The 18,057-nt window shown below is 40.6% G+C and overlaps 1 protein-coding gene across 1 annotated transcript in view; it reads right to left on the bottom strand.

The window, feature by feature from the left end:
- Positions 1 to 6,480: 6,480 nt before the first annotated feature.
- LOC110834177 (uncharacterized) overlaps positions 6,481 to 18,057 on the bottom strand; it is a 327,297-nt gene continuing 315,720 nt past the window's right edge. The window contains exons 13-20 of the mRNA XM_087349345.1: positions 17,278 to 17,444; positions 16,796 to 16,931; positions 16,037 to 16,660; positions 15,455 to 15,593; positions 14,635 to 14,877; positions 12,232 to 12,440; positions 10,964 to 11,134; positions 6,481 to 9,319 (exon numbers count right to left, since the gene is read on the bottom strand). Coding sequence (XP_087205471.1) covers positions 9,168 to 9,319; positions 10,964 to 11,134; positions 12,232 to 12,440; positions 14,635 to 14,877; positions 15,455 to 15,593; positions 16,037 to 16,660; positions 16,796 to 16,931; positions 17,278 to 17,444 — 1,841 coding nt within the window. The 3' untranslated portion in view covers positions 6,481 to 9,167. The remainder of the gene's footprint in view (positions 9,320 to 10,963; positions 11,135 to 12,231; positions 12,441 to 14,634; positions 14,878 to 15,454; positions 15,594 to 16,036; positions 16,661 to 16,795; positions 16,932 to 17,277; positions 17,445 to 18,057) is intronic.

Raw genomic sequence — 18,057 nt, 5'->3', positions numbered from 1 at the left:
AAAACGTGGGAAATCGTCCAAAACGCGCACAAAACTAAGAATTTTTGAAAATTTTCAACTTTTAATTTTCCTTCGAATTTTCCGAAAATTTTTGGTTTTGTGCGCATTTCAGAGGGTTTGCAGCGTTTTTTGATTTTTCGAAAAATTTGAAATTTTTTTCTTCTAAATTTGACTTGGCCCATCCCTATCAGGACTAGACTCCGCCGGACTGTCTATTTCACACAGTCTCAGCCGTACTCAGTCTGTGAGTCAACCGGTATCTGCTGTACACGGTGTGTTTCACCAGGTCAGTGCTTGACTCCGTCTCTGGTTAACAAGGTCTCTGCGTCACTCGTCATGTGCCTCACCGGTCTCTGCTTGATGCGGTGTGTGCATCAGCCTGTACATGCTTGACTCGGTCTCTGCCTCACCCGATCTGTGCTTCCCATTTTCTGTGACTTCGCCTCACTCTCTGTCTCACACTTCTCTGCTTGTTTCGGGCTGTGCCTCACCCGGTCTCTGCTGAACCAGGTCTTTGCACAGACGGCCTGGCATATGTCGGGTGATACAGAGAACGTATCTTGCAGAGAGCGAGTTCGTTAGACACCGCGTCCGACAGAGAAAGGGACGTGCAAAGACCGGTCCCGGCCTGGATATTATGGAGAAACGTGACACAAATTATAAAAAATTTCGAAAATCTTGAAAATTTTTAGTTTTCTTCGCGTTTCACGCCATTTGCAGCCATTTTTAATTTTTTTTAAATTTCGACAATTTTTGAAAATTGTCAAAGGGGTACCCCTTTGAGAAATTTCAATTTTTTCGAAAATTTCCGAAAAATCAAAAAACGTGGGAAATCGTCCAAAACGCGCACAAAACTAAGAATTTTTGAAAATTTTCAACTTTTAATTTTCCTTCGAATTTTCCGAAAATTTTTGGTTTTGTGCGCATTTCAGAGGGTTTGCAGCGTTTTTTGATTTCTCGAAAAAATTGAAATTTTTTTCTTCTAAATTTGACTTGGCACATCCCTATCAGGACTAGACTCCGCCGGACTGTCTATTTCACACAGTCTCAGCCGTACTCAGTCTGTGAGGCAACCGGTATCTGCTGTACACGGTGTGTGTTTCACCAGGTCAGTGCTTGACTCCGTCTCTGGTTAACAAGGTCTCTGCGTCACTCGTCATGTGCCTCACCGGTCTCTGCTTGATGCGGTGTGTGGATCAGCCTGTACATGCTTGACTCGGTCTCTGCCTCACCCGAACTGTGCTTCCCATTTTCTGTGACTTCGCCTCACTCTCTGTCTCACACTTCTCTGCTTGTTTCGGGCTGTGCCTCACCTGGTCTCTGCTGAACCAGGTCTTTGCACAGACGGCCTGGCATATGTCGGGTGATACAGAGAACGTATCTTGCAGAGAGCGAGTTCGTTAGAAACCGCGTCCGACAGAGAAAGGGACGTGCAAAGACCGGTCCCGGCCTGGATATTGTGGAGAAACTTGACACAAATTATAAAAAATTTCGAAAATCTTGAAAATTTTTAGTTTTCTTCGCGTTTCACGCCATTTGCAGCCATTTTTAATTTTTTTAAAATTTCGACAATTTTTGAAAATTGTCAAAGGGGTACCCCTTTGAGAAATTTCAATTTCTTCGAAAATTTCCGAAAAATCAAAAACGTGGGAAATCGTCCAAAACGCGCACAAAACTAAGAATTTTTGAAAATTTTCAACTTTTAATTTTCCTTCGAATTTTCCGAAAATTTTTGGTTTTGTGCGCATTTCAGAGGGTTTGCAGCGCTTTTTGATTTTTCGAAAAATTTGAAATTTTTTTCTTCTAAATTTGACTTGGCCCATCCCTACCAGGACTAGACTCCGCCGGACTGTCTATTTCACACAGTCTCAGCCTTACACAGTCTGTGAGCAACCGGTATCTGCTGTACACGGTGTGTGTTTCACCAGGTCAGTGCTTGACTCCGTCTCTGGTTAACAAGGTCTCTGCGTCACTCGTCATGTGCCTCACCGGTCTCTGCTTGATGCGGTGTGTGCATCAGCCTGTACATGCTTAACTCGGTCTCTGCCTCACCCGATCTGTGCTTCCCATTTTCTGTGACTTCGCCTCACTCTCTGTCTCACACTTCTCTGCTTGTTTCGGGCTGTGCCTCACCCGGTCTCTGCTGAACCAGGTCTTTGCACAGACGGCCTGGCATATGTCGGGTGATACAGAGAACGTATCTTGCAGAGAGCGAGTCCGTTAGACACCGCGTCCGACAGAGAAAGGGACGTGCAAAGACCGGTCCCGGCCTGGATATTGTGGAGAAACTTGACACAAATTATAAAAAATTTCGAAAATCTTGAAATTTTTAGTTTTCTTCGCGTTTCACACCATTTGCAGCCATTTATAATTTTTTTAAAATTTCGACAATTTTTGAAAATTGTCAAAGGGGTACCCCTTTGAGAAATTTCAATTTTTTCGAAAATTTCCGAAAAATCAAAAAACGTGGGAAATCGTCCAAAACGCGCACAAAACTAAGAATTTTTGAAAATTTTCAACTTTTAATTTTCCTTCGAATTTTCCGAAAATTTTTGGTTTTGTGCGCATTTCAGAGGGTTTGCAGCGCTTTTTGATTTTTCAAAAAATATGAAATTTTTTTCTTCTAAATTTGACTTGGCCCATCCCTATCAGGACTAGACTCCGCCGGACTGTCTATTTCACACAGTCTCAGCCGTACTCAGTCTGTGAGTCAACCGGTATCTGCTGTACACGGTGTGTGTTTCACCAGGTCAGTGCTTGACTCCGTCTCTGGTTAACAAGGTCTCTGCGTCACTCGTCATGTGCCTCACCGGTCTCTGCTTGATGCGGTGTGTGTATCAGCCTGTACATGCTTGACTCGGTCTCTGCCTCACCCGATCTGTGCTTCCCATTTTCTGTGACTTCGCCTCACTCTCTGTCTCACACTTCTCTGCTTGTTTCGGGCTGTGCCTCACCTGGTCTCTGCTGAACCAGGTCTTTGCACAGACGGCCTGGCATATGTCGGGTGATACAGAGAACGTATCTTGCATAGAGCGAGTTCGTTAGACACCGCGTCCGACAGAGAAAGGGACGTGCAAAGACCGGTCCCGGCCTGGATATTGTGGAGAAACTTGACACAAATTATAAAAAATTTCGAAAATCTTGAAAATTTTTAGTTTTCTTCGCGTTTCACGCCATTTGCAGCCATTTTTAATTTTTTTTAAAATTTCGGCAATTTTTGAAAATTGTCAAAGGGGTACCCCTTTGAGAAATTTCAATTTTTTCGAAAATTTCCGAAAAATCAAAAAACGTGGGAAATCGTCCAAAACGCGCACAAAACTAAGAATTTTTGAAAATTTTCAACTTTTAATTTTCCTTCGAATTTTCCGAAAATTTTTGGTTTTGTGCGCATTTCAGAGGGTTTGCAGCGTTTTTTGATTTTTCGAAAAAATTGAAATTTTTTTCTTCTAAATTTGACTTGGCCCATCCCTATCAGGACTAGACTCCGCCGGACTGTCTATTTCACACAGTCTCAGCCGTACTCAGTCTGTGAGTCAACCGGTATCTGCTGTACACGGTGTGTGTTTCACCAGGTCAGTGCTTGACTCCGTCTCTGGTTAACAAGGTCTCTGCGTCACTCGTCATGTGCCTCACCGGTCTCTGCTTGATGCGGTGTGTGCATCAGCCTGTACATGCTTGACTCGGTCTCTGCCTCACCCGATCTGTGCTTCCCATTTTCTGTGACTTCGCCTCACTCTCTGTCTCACACTTCTCTGCTTGTTTCGGGCTTTGCCTCACCCGGTCTCTGCTGAACCAGGTCTTTGCACAGACGGCCTGGCATATGTCGGGTGATACAGAGAACGTATCTTGCAGAGAGCGAGTCCGTTAGACACCGCGTCCGACAGAGAAAGGGACGTGCAAAGACCGGTCCCGGCCTGGATATTGTGGAGAAACTTGACACAAATTATAAAAAAATTCGAAAATCTTGAAAATTTTTAGTTTTCTTCGCGTTTCACACCATTTGCAGCCATTTTTAATTTTTTTAAAATTTCGACAATTTTTGAAAATTGCTTGCTTGACTCCGTCTCTGGTTAACAAGGTCTCTGCGTCACTCGTCATGTGCCTCACCGGTCTCTGCTTGATGCGGTGTGTGCAACAGCCTGTACATGCTTGACTCGGTCTCTGTCTCACCCGATCTGTGCTTCCCATTTTCTGTGACTTCGCCTCACTCTGTCTCACACTTCTCTGCTTGTTTCGGGCTGTGCCTCACCCGGTCTCTGCTGAACCAGGTCTTTGCACAGACGGCCTGTGCCTGACCCCGGCTCTGCACGGACCGGTCTCTGTAAGACAGGGCTCTGACGTGATGTCTCTGACAAGACCAGGTGCTGCAGGCAACACATGAGGAAGTCACGGACATGCAGAGATCAGTCCTGCAGAGGCCGGTTGGTGCAGTCATCGAGGCACGTAGCAACTGGATGAGATAGAGGCCGAGTCCGAGAGAGACAGGATGTGGCATTCAGCGAGACTGCCATGCATCTCTTGAGGAGACCTTTTGAAAATTTTTTGAAAATTTTCATAATTTTCGAAAAATCAAAAAATGCTGGAAATTGCGTGAAAAGCGCACAAAACCAAAAATTTTTGAAAATTTTTAAAAAAATATTTAAGTTGAAATTTTTTTGGTTTTGTGCGCTTTTTGGACAATTTGCAGCATTTTCCAGTCCCGGACTCTGTCGGACTGCTTTTGATGTACTGTGTGTGACGAATGCGGTCTGTGCCTGACTCCGGGCCTGCACGGACCGGTCTCTGTAAGACGGCTCTGACGTGATGTCTCTGACAAGACCAGGTGCTGCAGGCAACACATGAGGAAGTCACGGACATGCAGAGATCAGTCCTGCAGAGGCCGGTCGGTGCAGTCACCGAGGAACGTAGCAACTGGGTGAGATACATCACGTCAGAGCCCTGTCTTACAGAGACCGGTTCGTGCAGAGCCGGAGTCAGGCACAGACCGCATTCGTCAGACACAGTACATCAAAAGCAGTCCGACAGAGACCGGGTCTAGAAGGCATCAGGTGGTGGAATTTTGAAAAATTTCAAAAAAATCAAAAAATGCTGCAAATTGTCCAAAAAGCGCACAAAACCAAAAAAATTTGAAAAATTTCAACTTAAATTTTTTTCAAAAGTTTTCAAAAAATTTTGGTTTTGTGCGCTTTTCAGGCAATTTCCATCATTTTTTGATTTTTCGAAAATTTTGAAAGATTTTAAAATTTTGAAAAAATTAAAAATGGTTATACATGGTGTGAAGAGCGGAAATGACAAAAAAAAATTTCTAGAAAAAGTGTGAAGTCGGAATTTTTTTTAATTTTTTAGTTTTGTGAGCCTTTTGGTTATTTTCCTGCATTTTTCGAGAATTTTGAAAAATTTTGCTAAAGTCTACCTACCAAAACCATTGTCTACATGATACGGTCTCTGCCGCAACCTGTCTCTGAAGCACCCGGTTTCTGCCGGTCTAGGGCTGTGCACCAACCGTCTATCTATTACCCGATCTGTGCCGGGCCTGTCTCTGCAAGGACCTGGTTCGACGCACAGTGTGAAGCACAGTCAGTCAATCAGAGATAGTGCTAGGCACAGACCAGTTGAAGCAGAGACCAGGTTTAACACAGAACGTGTCAAACAGGGCCGGGTGAGGCACAGATCGATATCGGAGGGACTGGTTGAGGCAGAGGCAATGTCTGGCAGATGCCAGGTGTTGCAGAGACCGTGTGATGCGTGGACCGAGTCAAGCTTAGACTGTGTGGTGTACAGACCGGTTCTACCAGGGACTGGGAGAAGCACAGAACGTGTCAAACAGAGCCGGGTGAGGCACAGAACGATATCAGCATAGACTGGTTGAGGCAGAGGCAAAGTCTGGCAGATGCCAGGTGTTGAAGTTACTGTGTCCAGTATTGACCAGTTCTCATAATAACACTTGACTTGTATGCTTGTAAGTGCATGTAAATATCAAATGTTATCTTTTATTAATATTTCTTCTTTGACACTTGAAAGCCCCATAGCAAGATTAAGTCAGGAAGAGTGAGATGGGCGGGGCATGTTGTGCGCATGGATGGGGCAATTTGTGTGCACTGGGTATTGGTCTGGAAGCCTGAGGGGAAGAGACCGCTTGGCAGACGTAGTCGTAGATGGGAGGACAATCTCAGGTGGGATTTTTGGGAGATAGATTTTGAAGGAGCCTGGATTTTGGTGGCCCAGGACAGGGTCTGGTGGAGGGCTTTGGTTAATTCGGTGATGAACCTTACAGTTCCATAAGCCAACTAGTTAGTTAGTTTAAGCCCCATAGCAATTACATGTGCCACCTGCTTTAAAACTGTCCATTTTGTTCACAGCATGTATATATGGATTTCTTATGATTCTCATAATAAACACAGACCATTTCTTTAAATAGCATTAATTGTAATGAAGATGTGTTTTCTTTGAAGTCACTTAGATATCATTATTAACATTAAATATTGTTCACGTGTCATTGCATTTATTATTCGGTTTGTAACTCAAAGTCAAGGCCCTTTAAATTTACAGTGTTCTCTCAAGAATTTGTTTGCAACAAATAAAATGGATATTTGCAGAAGAAAGAAAACAATTTTAAAATGTAAGATTACGTACATACGAAAGGATGTACTTTAGATTACGATTCACTTTTTCCCTTTGAATCACAACATAAATAGTTAAAAGACTTTTTAAATTAATTTTATCATGAAAAAATACACTCATGTTCTTACATTGCCTGCCCTCTGTTGCTGCACTTATGAGAAAGATATTTACATTGACATTATATGGGGTATTCTTTGACATGAACTAGGAACATTCAAAACCAAAATTTGCAAAGACCACATGTAGAAACTTAATTAATTCCAGTATCGATAACACCTTTACAATCTTAGGTGTCCTTCGCTCTCTAGAGTGTGCGATAAAAATCTTATGGGCCTATCCACGTGTCATATATTTCCTAGGAACTTGGCAACCTGCATGACTTGGGTTAGTTGTTGGAAAAACAATGTTGCAAAAATGGGATTGGAGGTCATTGCTGACTCAATATAATGGCCCTGGATAACATTGCTACAGTTCCTTTGCGCTGTGGTTATTAACGTAACCTGCTGAGGTGTGGAACAAAGAATGCCACTGGAATTTCAGTGCACACAAAGGAGTATGTATGTCCCATCTCGTAGTTATACTTGTTGTCATCGCCCATCATCATCATCATCAAAGCAAAATATAAAAAAAAAATTATCCAAATTATTAAACTACATTCTGGTTTCACTATTATCTTGCACAAGGAAAATGACTAACTGCGCAAACGAGACGTAAAATGTGCCTTTGTACAGACAGTGCTGTTTCGTGTAACCTTTACAATCTTTCGTAAACATCAGAAAAGCCACTGAATGATTGTTCTTGCATCAATTATATACAAAATTTTACTAAATTATTATTCCAGTTCCATGACATTTTTGGTAATACAAAGTTCCAAATATAGAAAAAAACTATTTGAACATTATAAATAGCACGGGGGACTAAAGAATTTCTTTGCATAATTCTTTTAAATTACAATTTAACAGAATTTGACTCTAGAAATGGACGTGAGATTTACATATATAGACACCAAGAAGAACATTTCGCAATAATAAGTGCAAGAAAATGTGTGTCAAAAAAGGGAACTGCATAAAAGTTATGAAAAATATACAGTTTCTTAAATAAACAATCAATTCAATATAAATTATTCAGAGTTAGTTCATCGTTTTAGAAATTCCCTAACTCTTATCAGAACAAAGTAAAATGGCTGTTGTAAATTATTCAAGAATAAAAATGACATAGACATTGATTTTACTAATGGCCATTTTTATGTAAAAGTTCTTCCATAAAAGTGTTGTATTTCAATATATATATAAATATTCGGTTATTTAAAGTACTTGAACTCTACCTTTCTGTAAAATTAGGTACAAAGATAAGTTTCCCATACTGTGGACTTCGTAAGAAAGAAAAACAGAAGAAATTCTAACCTCACATTTCCAGCTGTAATGTGTATTTAGGTTCCTATACCAATACATGGAGTCACATCAGTCTAACAAGATTAATTCATGAAGATGGGAATAGGATCCTTTCCAAAAAGCTAAATATTAACATTCACTCTTAAACAGATAAAAGTTTCTGTCACTCACTGCCGTTTATTACATGACTCCCCATATTCTTACCATCTACTAACAAAAATACAATGGCCGATGTGTTGTAAAAACATGGACAACCCTCACACAAAAGACTTTATTAGATGTTCAGGCTAAAATCAGCTCTTTAGAAAATGTTCTCTAAAAACAGACATGGGGCGGGTTGTCTCCTTTCACTCTACGCTACTGTGATGCTCAGTCAGTTGGACCCAATATAAGCTGTGAAACACGACCGATATTTTACTCTCCAATCTATTCACGCCCTCGTGCACTGCCAATTGTTCTTAACTCATGGTGTAGAAAATTACTAAAATACACTCAATAGCTTTTTTTTCAAGTAAATTCTTAAAGTTATTAAAATAAACAGCTCTGTAAATTTTCTGTTCAGAAATGCAAATGTAATTAATTTACTTTCTTGTCTTATAAGACTGTCATGTCTTTCCAAATGACAGGATTCATTTTGTTTCAATGTTCATTTAAGCCGTGAAAAGACTGCTTTTACGAGTATTTTCTTTGCATATTCCACCCAATAAACTCAAAGTTATTTCTGATTTACAGGCTTTCAAAATACGAACTGTTGAATTTCAGAATCAACTGTAGTGATAAATTTAAGGTCAGAACGAAACACGAAATGTAAATTTCGCTGGTTGTTCTTAAGCTTCTGAGATTATTTAAGTTTATTTAACAACAAATCAATGGTGGGGATAATGATGAAGGAGGATAGAGCACGTGCTTCTGACGTATTTAAATGTATATTTCAGAATTTCATTTGAAATACCGTATAAACTTAAGATTTGAACAAAAATTAAGACATACTGAATTATACTGTACAAGGATGTTGAAAGAGAAGTGACTTACTTCCCTGCAAACAACAAACTGAACACATTTTAAAGCACAAACATCTAGTGCTCAATGATTACAATTTATTACAGTCAGCAAGATAAAGTTGCAAACTGCAAACGATTGTTCCTGGAGCCCAACTTAGTCTTGCTGTTTGAGAACAGCATCAAAGCAGGTAACCATGAGAATGTGTGATTTACAGGCTTCAACACGTTTCTGTAGAATCTGTGTCTCTTGAACCAGAGCTTCCAGGAAGCTTGGATCCCTGCAGTCCATACTTGCTTCCACATGGACTGCAACAATTTCAACACCATAGAGTCACTAACGCTGTTTGATAAGGAAAAGGCAAAGAAGAGAATACCACATTTTACATCATGGAGAAAGAAGCGAGGTTAACGAAAATGTGCTACCTGCTTGTACAGGTCGCACGAGAAGTGCTGGCACTTGCGCAAAGGAAACACATTTAACTATCTTGGATGTACGGTATCGTATGAAACAGAAAAAGATCTCCCATCAAAATTATCTAAATACTTACAAGTTACAGGCATCATTAATCAAATCTTTAAACTTTCTAAAACCCCAACACAAACTAGATTGAAAATATATAAAACCTTGGCCATACCTACACTTCTTTACGGATGCGAAACCTGGATAATGAAACAACGCGACAAATCAAGAATTGCAGCAGCAGAGATGAAGTTTTTAAGAAAAACAGCCAAATACACATGGAGAGATCATAAAAGAAATGACCGTCATCCACAAAGAACTACAGACAGAGCCAATATTGGAAAAAATCCACAGATACAGAAGGAACTGTATCCAACATGTACGAAGAATGGACAAGGACAGATTGCCACATCAAATTTTGAAAGTAAAAAAGAAACAAAGGGCCCCCTTTAAAAAGATTCCTGGAATGGGTCACAAGGCTCAAAATCCTTGACAGCTAGATGATGACGAGATGGACCCGTCCGAAGCACGCGCTAGAGGGGTGTCAGCTTCAGTTGGTTTGTAGCTCTAGCTGTGTTTAGATCGGTGCGTCACTGCAGCTGAGGCTGTGTGACCCCCACTACTACTGAACTCCCTTGTCTCGGCTAACACGTCGCGCATTTAGGTGCCACCACTACTCGCGCGACCTTTAGCAGTGCAATGGGTGCTTTTGGTTGGAGTAGTAGCAATGGCGGTAGCAGTGAGATAGAAAAATGTACATGTGCTCTGTGGAGTTAGATGAAACTTACAAAATTCTGCACTTATGACAGCGAAGCACTACAATGTCTTTTTGATATATAAAATCTAGATTAACATGCACGGGTCAATTTTCTACAACTTGTAATCTAAATGAGACATTTAAACATTACACTGATATTCAATGAATTTGCTGATAAAAGAATTACATGCACAGTATTAAAAAAATTATGGATATGTAAATAAAGAACACATGGTGTAATTTCTAAGAAGGCAGCGATCTTCACATTCATCAGCTTGAAAACCCAAAATATCACCAAAAAAAATTCTACTCCCAGCTTATTTTTCATATTTTCGTATTACAATTTTCATTTTACCAAGTTTATGAAAAATGTTCAGTAGCAGATGTTTGAATGGAAGCTGTGAGAGTACGTTTCATTTAGTTTAATTTCTTCTTTCCTTAGTTATTGTCAGACATAATAGAGAATGGAGACTTAAAATGAAATGCATGAAAGACCATAATGCACATGTCAAAATTTTGTTAAATTTTGTTATGTCCAAAAATGGTATTTCAATAATAACCACAAAAATTTTACAGTGTAATTCTATTGCATAATTTGTACATTGTTCTTCAGACATCTTATAGTTGAAACATCTTTCTTATTTAGTACATAAATACAGATGTAGTACAGTGTATATTATATTACGCTACAATTTCACATACAGAAGGAATGAAAGAAGGATAACTCACTTACGTTCGTAGCTCCACCTCGTGGAAGGAATGAGTAGTCGGGTCTTGGCTGCTGCCAACTCTTGCTTCAGCTCCTGCTGCTCTGCCCTCAGTTCTCTGATCCGCCGCCCCTGTGCCTCCGTCCAGCGGCGTTCCAGCCGCTCCACGTCCTCTCTACAATACTGCAGCACGGGAACTGTATCCAACAAACCAATGACCCTACAGTAGAAGCAATCAAATAGCATTTTTAATCAACGCAGGAAAACCAAACTGATTGTCCGTCTAATCATTCAAAAACAGGTACAGAGATAAAGTACAGTAACTGTTAAGTTGTCCATGTAGACATATATGGTGGTGGTTGTACGAGGGGCAGTCAAAAAGTTCCCGTAATTGTGGTATAGCACAGTAATGGTAGGACATATGGCAACGCTTACCTAATCACCTTCAAAGTAGGACCCTTGCGCGCACACACACTTGCTCCATCAATCCTGCCATTGTCGGAAGCACCGTTTGGAATCTTCCGGAGTTCGGCCATCGTGTTCGATTTGATGTCCTCCATGGTTGCGAAACGCGTCCCCTTGAGGCCCGTTTTCAGAGTAGGGAACAGCCAGAAGTCACTCGGAGCGAGATCCAGAGAGTATGGTGGTTGGGTGATGACGGGAATGCTTTTCTCGGCAAGGAATTGCTGCACAACCAGCGAGGTGTGTGCGTGCGCAAGGGTCCTACTTTGAAGGTGATTAGGTAAGCGTTGCCATATGTCCTACCATTACCGTGCTATACCACAATTACGGGAACTTTTTGACTGCCCCTCACATACACACACACAAGGGTAGGTTAACCAATATCAAGACTAGAGCTGGAATGAACAGTTGTTCGGTTACATTTTACGACATAACTTTGTCACAGATTTTCATACACTGTGATATAATGAAGTTAATATTTTGGTTCTATGACAGTAAAATTAATACATAATTAACAATATAAAATAAGGGTTCACAGAATAATACTGAAAGTATCCACAGATATTTTGTATCAGACCTGAGAAGAGTGAATAGCACAATACATCAACAGAAGGAGTCTTAAGTCTTACAAAGTCCCAGTGGCTAGAAACGGACCCAGAGTAATTATCAATCCGGTAATGACGCATGTTCTGAGATTACATTTTAAGCATTTTCTAACAGATATTATCGAATAACAACAAGAAGTGACATAGTTAAGACTTAATCATAACATATGTGTATCATACAGAGAAATGGGGAATGATATGTTCCAGAACCAAATTTCAATACGCACCTTTCTTCGAACCGCCTGGGTCATGCGGTTCACCTGGATCAGAATCCTGGCTGGAACCAAAACTTGAACACTCGCTGTCCCTCACAATGCTCTCATAACCTGAGCTTTCGCACTGCACGGCCGACAAGATGGCGGCGGCGGCCGGCCTTCTTCCACTCAGTACTCCGGGCAAACACGACGCCAACTGCGATGCCTTTGTGGGGCGTGGACTGTTAAATAATGAAGTAAGCAAGAATCAAAATCAGCAATTTACAACTTTAACCTTTATCATCCATGCAGTCCAACTGCCATGCATCGCGGCTGTACTGCTAAACCATTAATCCGAGAGTTAAAGTCTTGTCCGGTAGCCTCCGTAATACAAGGGTTGTGACACTGTGTAGTTTACCTTGGAGATGAAAGTGATATGTTCCTAGAAACACTAGTAACCACAGTGCTACAACAACAAAAAACAACATCTTAATGTCTTATTTATTTTTAGTTTTAGTGTTTGTGGATTAGGCTTTGTATCTTGTTCCAATTCAGAATTAATTCTAAAATTGTAGTCCTTTTAAACATTTGGTAAGATTCTTTGGGGTCAGCTGATTACAAGACCTCAAACTACACAGGAGCGCATACCATGTCAAAAAATGTGGACTTGAATTGTATCTTAAAAGATTTTTTTAAAAAAAGGGCAATCAGCTGCGAGAAAGACGAGACTTACGGCTTTCACGATATGACAAATTCATTTGTATGGTGGATAACGCGTGGATCATGAATACAGAGTTCCATGTTAATGTTAAAGGAGAAAACATAAATTAAGGGATGATTGTAATATCCAATTAATTTAACCACTCAGTTGGGTTAATAGTTATGTTATATTATATTTGAGCAAATGTAGTATTCGTATGTGACAATTATTTAATCTTTATCGGGTCATCATCAGTGCTTATGCACGGTTCGGCTTCCTGCGCGTAACAGCATCATCCTGTACAATAAAGATTAAAAGATTCATTACATACTTTATTCTTACGTTTCCTGTAATAATGACCTTATTTCTCCGAGTTCTTCAAAATGAAACATACCGATGTTTGTCGTACCCTGAATTTTCTAACAAAATTCTTATTATACATCCACAATAGTAATACCCAAGGAACAAAGAATAATACGATGAATATTAAAGTTACTAAAACAAATTTTTATGCTTTAAATTATTTTGAAGGTCAGCCTATTACATAATGACCTCGCAAAGTAACTTTCTTAAAAATTACCTGTAGTACGTACTTCCAAAACCTGAAAGTTTTTATTCTGAGGCTTGTGTAACCATTATATTTTGTCTTCATATAAAAAAATAAAAATTCACATTTCGTATGAGATTTCTATGTAGTATCATTCCAAAATTCGTATTCTTATTCGTTAGCCATTTTCATCGTCAAACCGAAAAGTACAGCCACCACGTCATTTGCTATTTCACACAAAAATTACTAAAATAAAAATTGAACATTTTATATATATATCCATCGCTGTCCAAAAACTGGTTATCACACACACACACAGCCGATATCTTAAGGCGCGGAATTAAAAATTACTAGTAGTCGTGGTTTGCACTGGCACAACAGTAATATTTCAAAATTTATTAGCAAAGAGGAAACAAGGCGCACAGAAATGGTGTCATAAGCCTCGTTTCCCTCGACTGGGAAGAACGGGAATATTAGTAAGTTTCTGGGTGGGTATATTAAGTCACTGAGCAGAAGGGCGAAGGATCCCGGCAAAAACAAAGTAGTACAATGGACAAAATGAGATCCACAATAATTTATTGACATTTCTTTAAATTGGTTACATTTATATATTCTGTAATATCATCATAATTTGCATTTATTAAATTAATTTAACAGTATATGACAACAGCAAAATGCATGTCAATCAAAAGGAGCAGTTTCCTATAAGCTTACATTTATCACTACCTGTCGCTTTTAAGTTGTCTTCCGAAGCCATGCGCAAAATATTTATGAATATTTAAAGTTGACAAGAGAATTACCATTAACAGAATGACAAAAACTTGCTCTTTTAAATGGTAAACGAAAAAAAAATATATATAAAACCATATAACCAAGGTAGCCATCTCTTGACCCGAATCTGAGAAACGCCTAAAATTTACAGTCACTTGTAAGTGGGGAGGATCGCATATTGCCTTGGATTCAAGTTGACTCTCAAATTTCTTTAGAGCTGATCAAAAAATTAAAATATTTTTACAGAAGTAAAAACAAAGACCTTTAATTACCCTCGTGTTTTGCATACAAGATAAAAAAAATCATCCATTATCATCCCAGAATGGGAACTGAAGAAAAATTACTGCCTAAAATTGAGTATTAACTATTAACGTAACGCTACCTTAACCTCCAACGAAAGAATGACTGCCTGGCATACCTGGGACTGCTAGAGTCATGACCACTGTCGTAACCTTCGGGCCCTATTGCCGGGCACGGGGATCTGGGACTAGCATGACGGGTGCCTGTCTTGGCCCCAAACAGCCTGCGATGGAGACGAGTAGAAGAAGGAGCAGGAGGAAGGGATGGGGGAAGTACTGGTGGGGGTTCGTCCTCTTCTTCCTCTTCGTCATGAGCCTTGCCTGTCACAGTCCGCACCTCCTGCTTTGGTGTCTGTCGACTCCTGCGAGAAGCATAATCAAACCTTACTACCCTTGGCTTCAGGAGCTTACGAACATGCATGAGGAGATGGCTTCCCTAACAGAACAAAATTGTTATTATTATGACTCATTCCAAATCCCGCGCCGAAGCCGCGCGGTCTGAGGCATCATGCTTCGGACCAGCGATACGGACTGCGCGCTGGTTCGAGTCTCAGGGGAAAAGAAATTTCTCATGAGCTTTCGACCAGTGTATGGGACCGGTGCCAACCCAGCATCGTGAGAAAATTGGGGAGCTACAATGAGTAGCGTAATCCGGTCAGGAAAGCTAGCAATGGCTGGGGGTTCGTCGTGCTGACCACACATCATCCTGTATCTGGTTGGATGATCGTTCACCTCTGCTTAGGCATGTGAACGTGAGGCCGGCAGCCACCTAGTCGGCTTTGGCTCTCAGAGGGCTGTTATACCACGGATTCCAAATCCTATTGTCATGACTAACTTATGGATCCATGGAATTTAAGCAAAACTGACATTTAGGTATGACTAGCACCTTAAAAATACATGCAACACAAATTATAACATTGTTTCATAATGCGCCCTCACTTGCTCCGCCGCTCAGATGTTTCTTCTTCATGATCAGATGTGGAAGCGCCATTTCCTGGTACTCTCTCAACTTCTTCTTTCAGATTTGGATTCGACGCACCGTCTGGATGCCGCAGTGATGAGATATTACACCCACCTCCTAAAGTATGTTTACACAAAGATCACTTTAAGAATTGCAGACTCTCAAGACAAGTTTAAATTACAGACAACTGAGCGACAATGAAAGGACACGTATCTATATACAGTTAATGTGAACTCCGACCATGTTACGAAATTCAAGATACCTATTTTTATTTTCTGCCAGAGCTACTCTCTGGGTTCACCTTATTGTTCAGGTGTGCATTAATTACTTTCTCAAATATCTATTTTCATAAAAATATATGGCACAATTAAAGGAGCAAGGTAGCTCGGACAGTGCGATGACCATGTTACATGCTGGATGACCTGGGTTCGTTTCCCAGCAACAACACAGCAAGTTCCTCTGCCATGCTGGCATCTACGTGACATCATAACCCCCGACGAACGACGTCACCGGAGTTAGAGTGCGATAATTACACATAACATAAATAAAGAGGTACTTACTACAGAACCGGTGGTTTACGGAATCACAGACCATTGATCCCAGAGGATGGTGCATTGGTATGTGTTCCCAGGTGGTTTTAGTCATCAGTGGCTGGTACCAGCTGCTTCCATTTCCTGTGTGGCTAAAACTCATCTTACAGTTGTCACATATCTTAGCTTGGTTCTGGCGTAGAGATTTATGAACGTTATAAGCTGGTTCACTATAGATGCTACCACCACCAGCGCCAGCAACGACGCTGGTATAGTTGCTGTCAGGATTACCAGAACCATACAACATGTCAGACATAGATAAGGACTGACACCTGGACGGAGGACGATACTGGAGGGAGGGGCTCAAATTTGACGACAGTGTCTTTGTAACGTTTGCTCTGGCGAGTTTTGTCTTATACATCTCATGCAATCTGGCCAGTTGTTCAAACTTGGTTTGATTCGATATGAGATCGGGTGTTTGTCGTTTGTTCTCACTGGTACCATCGTCAAACAACCTCAGTTCTGTTCGGCCTATATAATCATCTGGTAGTTCATACAGGCTGTATGGTCGGTGGTTAGGTAACGTCCCCTCCGAGTGCCCGAACTGATGATGAGGAAGCATCCGCTCCAGGTCCGTCACTACAGACATCGAGTCTGAAATTCAAATTATACGCGAGTTAAAACACGGCATTCGCTGCACCTCTGAAGAAACTATAAATATTATACAACTTATTATGTATACTTATGTCATAAACAAATGACAGACTATGTAATTAAAATCTCACGTACCAGTAAATGTTGAGACAACTGTCAGGTTCTCTTGACTTAGGATTCGCAAGGGATGTTCCTCATTACTCTCCTGGTCCACTTCTGGCAAAGGATTCTCAATCTCGCCCATGCAGAGTGCTATGTCTTCCTCGGTTACCTACAGCACACCATTTAACGCACGTAACCCTTTGAAGCAGAAGCTTGCCTAAATAATATTTAATAATTCAGTCCACACCACAAATTAAGAAAAAAAAAATTCAGCGAAGCTTCCAAGAACTGTACAGAAAATGACAAAGAGTCCAGTTGCCCAAGGACGATATGTATTGCGTAATCTCAAATTAAAATAAATCAGTTTATCACAATGAATCCATCGTCAGAACTTTCCGAACCAACCAGATATCGCGAAAAACAAAATAAAAATGAAGGTAAAAGAAATGTAGCCATATAAACATTTTAAATTCACCGTTCGTTGTACGGAAATCTGTTTTTAAGTGACAAAATACCTGTAGACAAGAATCTTGCATCGGAACGGTCTCAAATGGTTCTTCGACCTCGATGATTTCTACTTCATCTTCATCATTGTCATCATCCATTTTTCCCACTGCACCGGCAGCCTCCCTTCGTTCGTGAATAGTTCTCAGTCTTACATCAAGACTGTCGACTGAAACATCTGTAAACACATTAAGCATTACTGCAGGTTCTACAGAGCAAATTTCTGAGCCGTTACACAAGACAGTGTTTAATTAGAGTACTTCTGGTCAAACAAATGGTGTACTATAGAGCATTATTCTTCTTCCCTGGCTCTACAACCCAGCTGTGGGTCTTCGCCTCCTCCATTCGGAGGTTTCTTGGTCTTCGAAGTGTGCATTTGTGAGTAGCGAGCGATCCGCCCACTGCCTCTGAACAATTTCTACTAAATCCTGATTTATCTGCCAGAGCCATCTAGTAGAGAATCAGGAGAGACGAGGGTGAGAAATGGCCGCTGAATTTTTCTTACGAAACATCTCGTTTCATGCTCGTAAGGCTCTTTTAAACGCCGTAAATCTACGACATGGGACCGCCGGCTTTACTTCCCCTCCAAAGGAAGTTGTGCTACGGATTTTTATCACCCTTAAAAATCCATTAGTCTTGGCTGGGTTTGAAGCATCAAAACCTCAAAATTTAGCTGTAGGTAACTCACAACGATAATAATAATAATAATAAAGCTGTTTGTATCCAGAACATTTTCTTGTGTTTTGAAAAAAATGACTCACTCACGTTGCTTTAAGTTCCAAGATGACAAA

The sequence above is a fragment of the Zootermopsis nevadensis genome, unplaced genomic scaffold, assembly GCF_977971745.1.
Source record: "Zootermopsis nevadensis isolate Lab colony 2312 unplaced genomic scaffold, Znev_1.0 Znev_ptg000016l, whole genome shotgun sequence".
In the NCBI taxonomy this organism is placed as follows: Eukaryota; Metazoa; Arthropoda; class Insecta; order Blattodea; family Termopsidae; genus Zootermopsis; species Zootermopsis nevadensis.
This window is presented reverse-complemented; position numbering and strand designations above follow the sequence as displayed.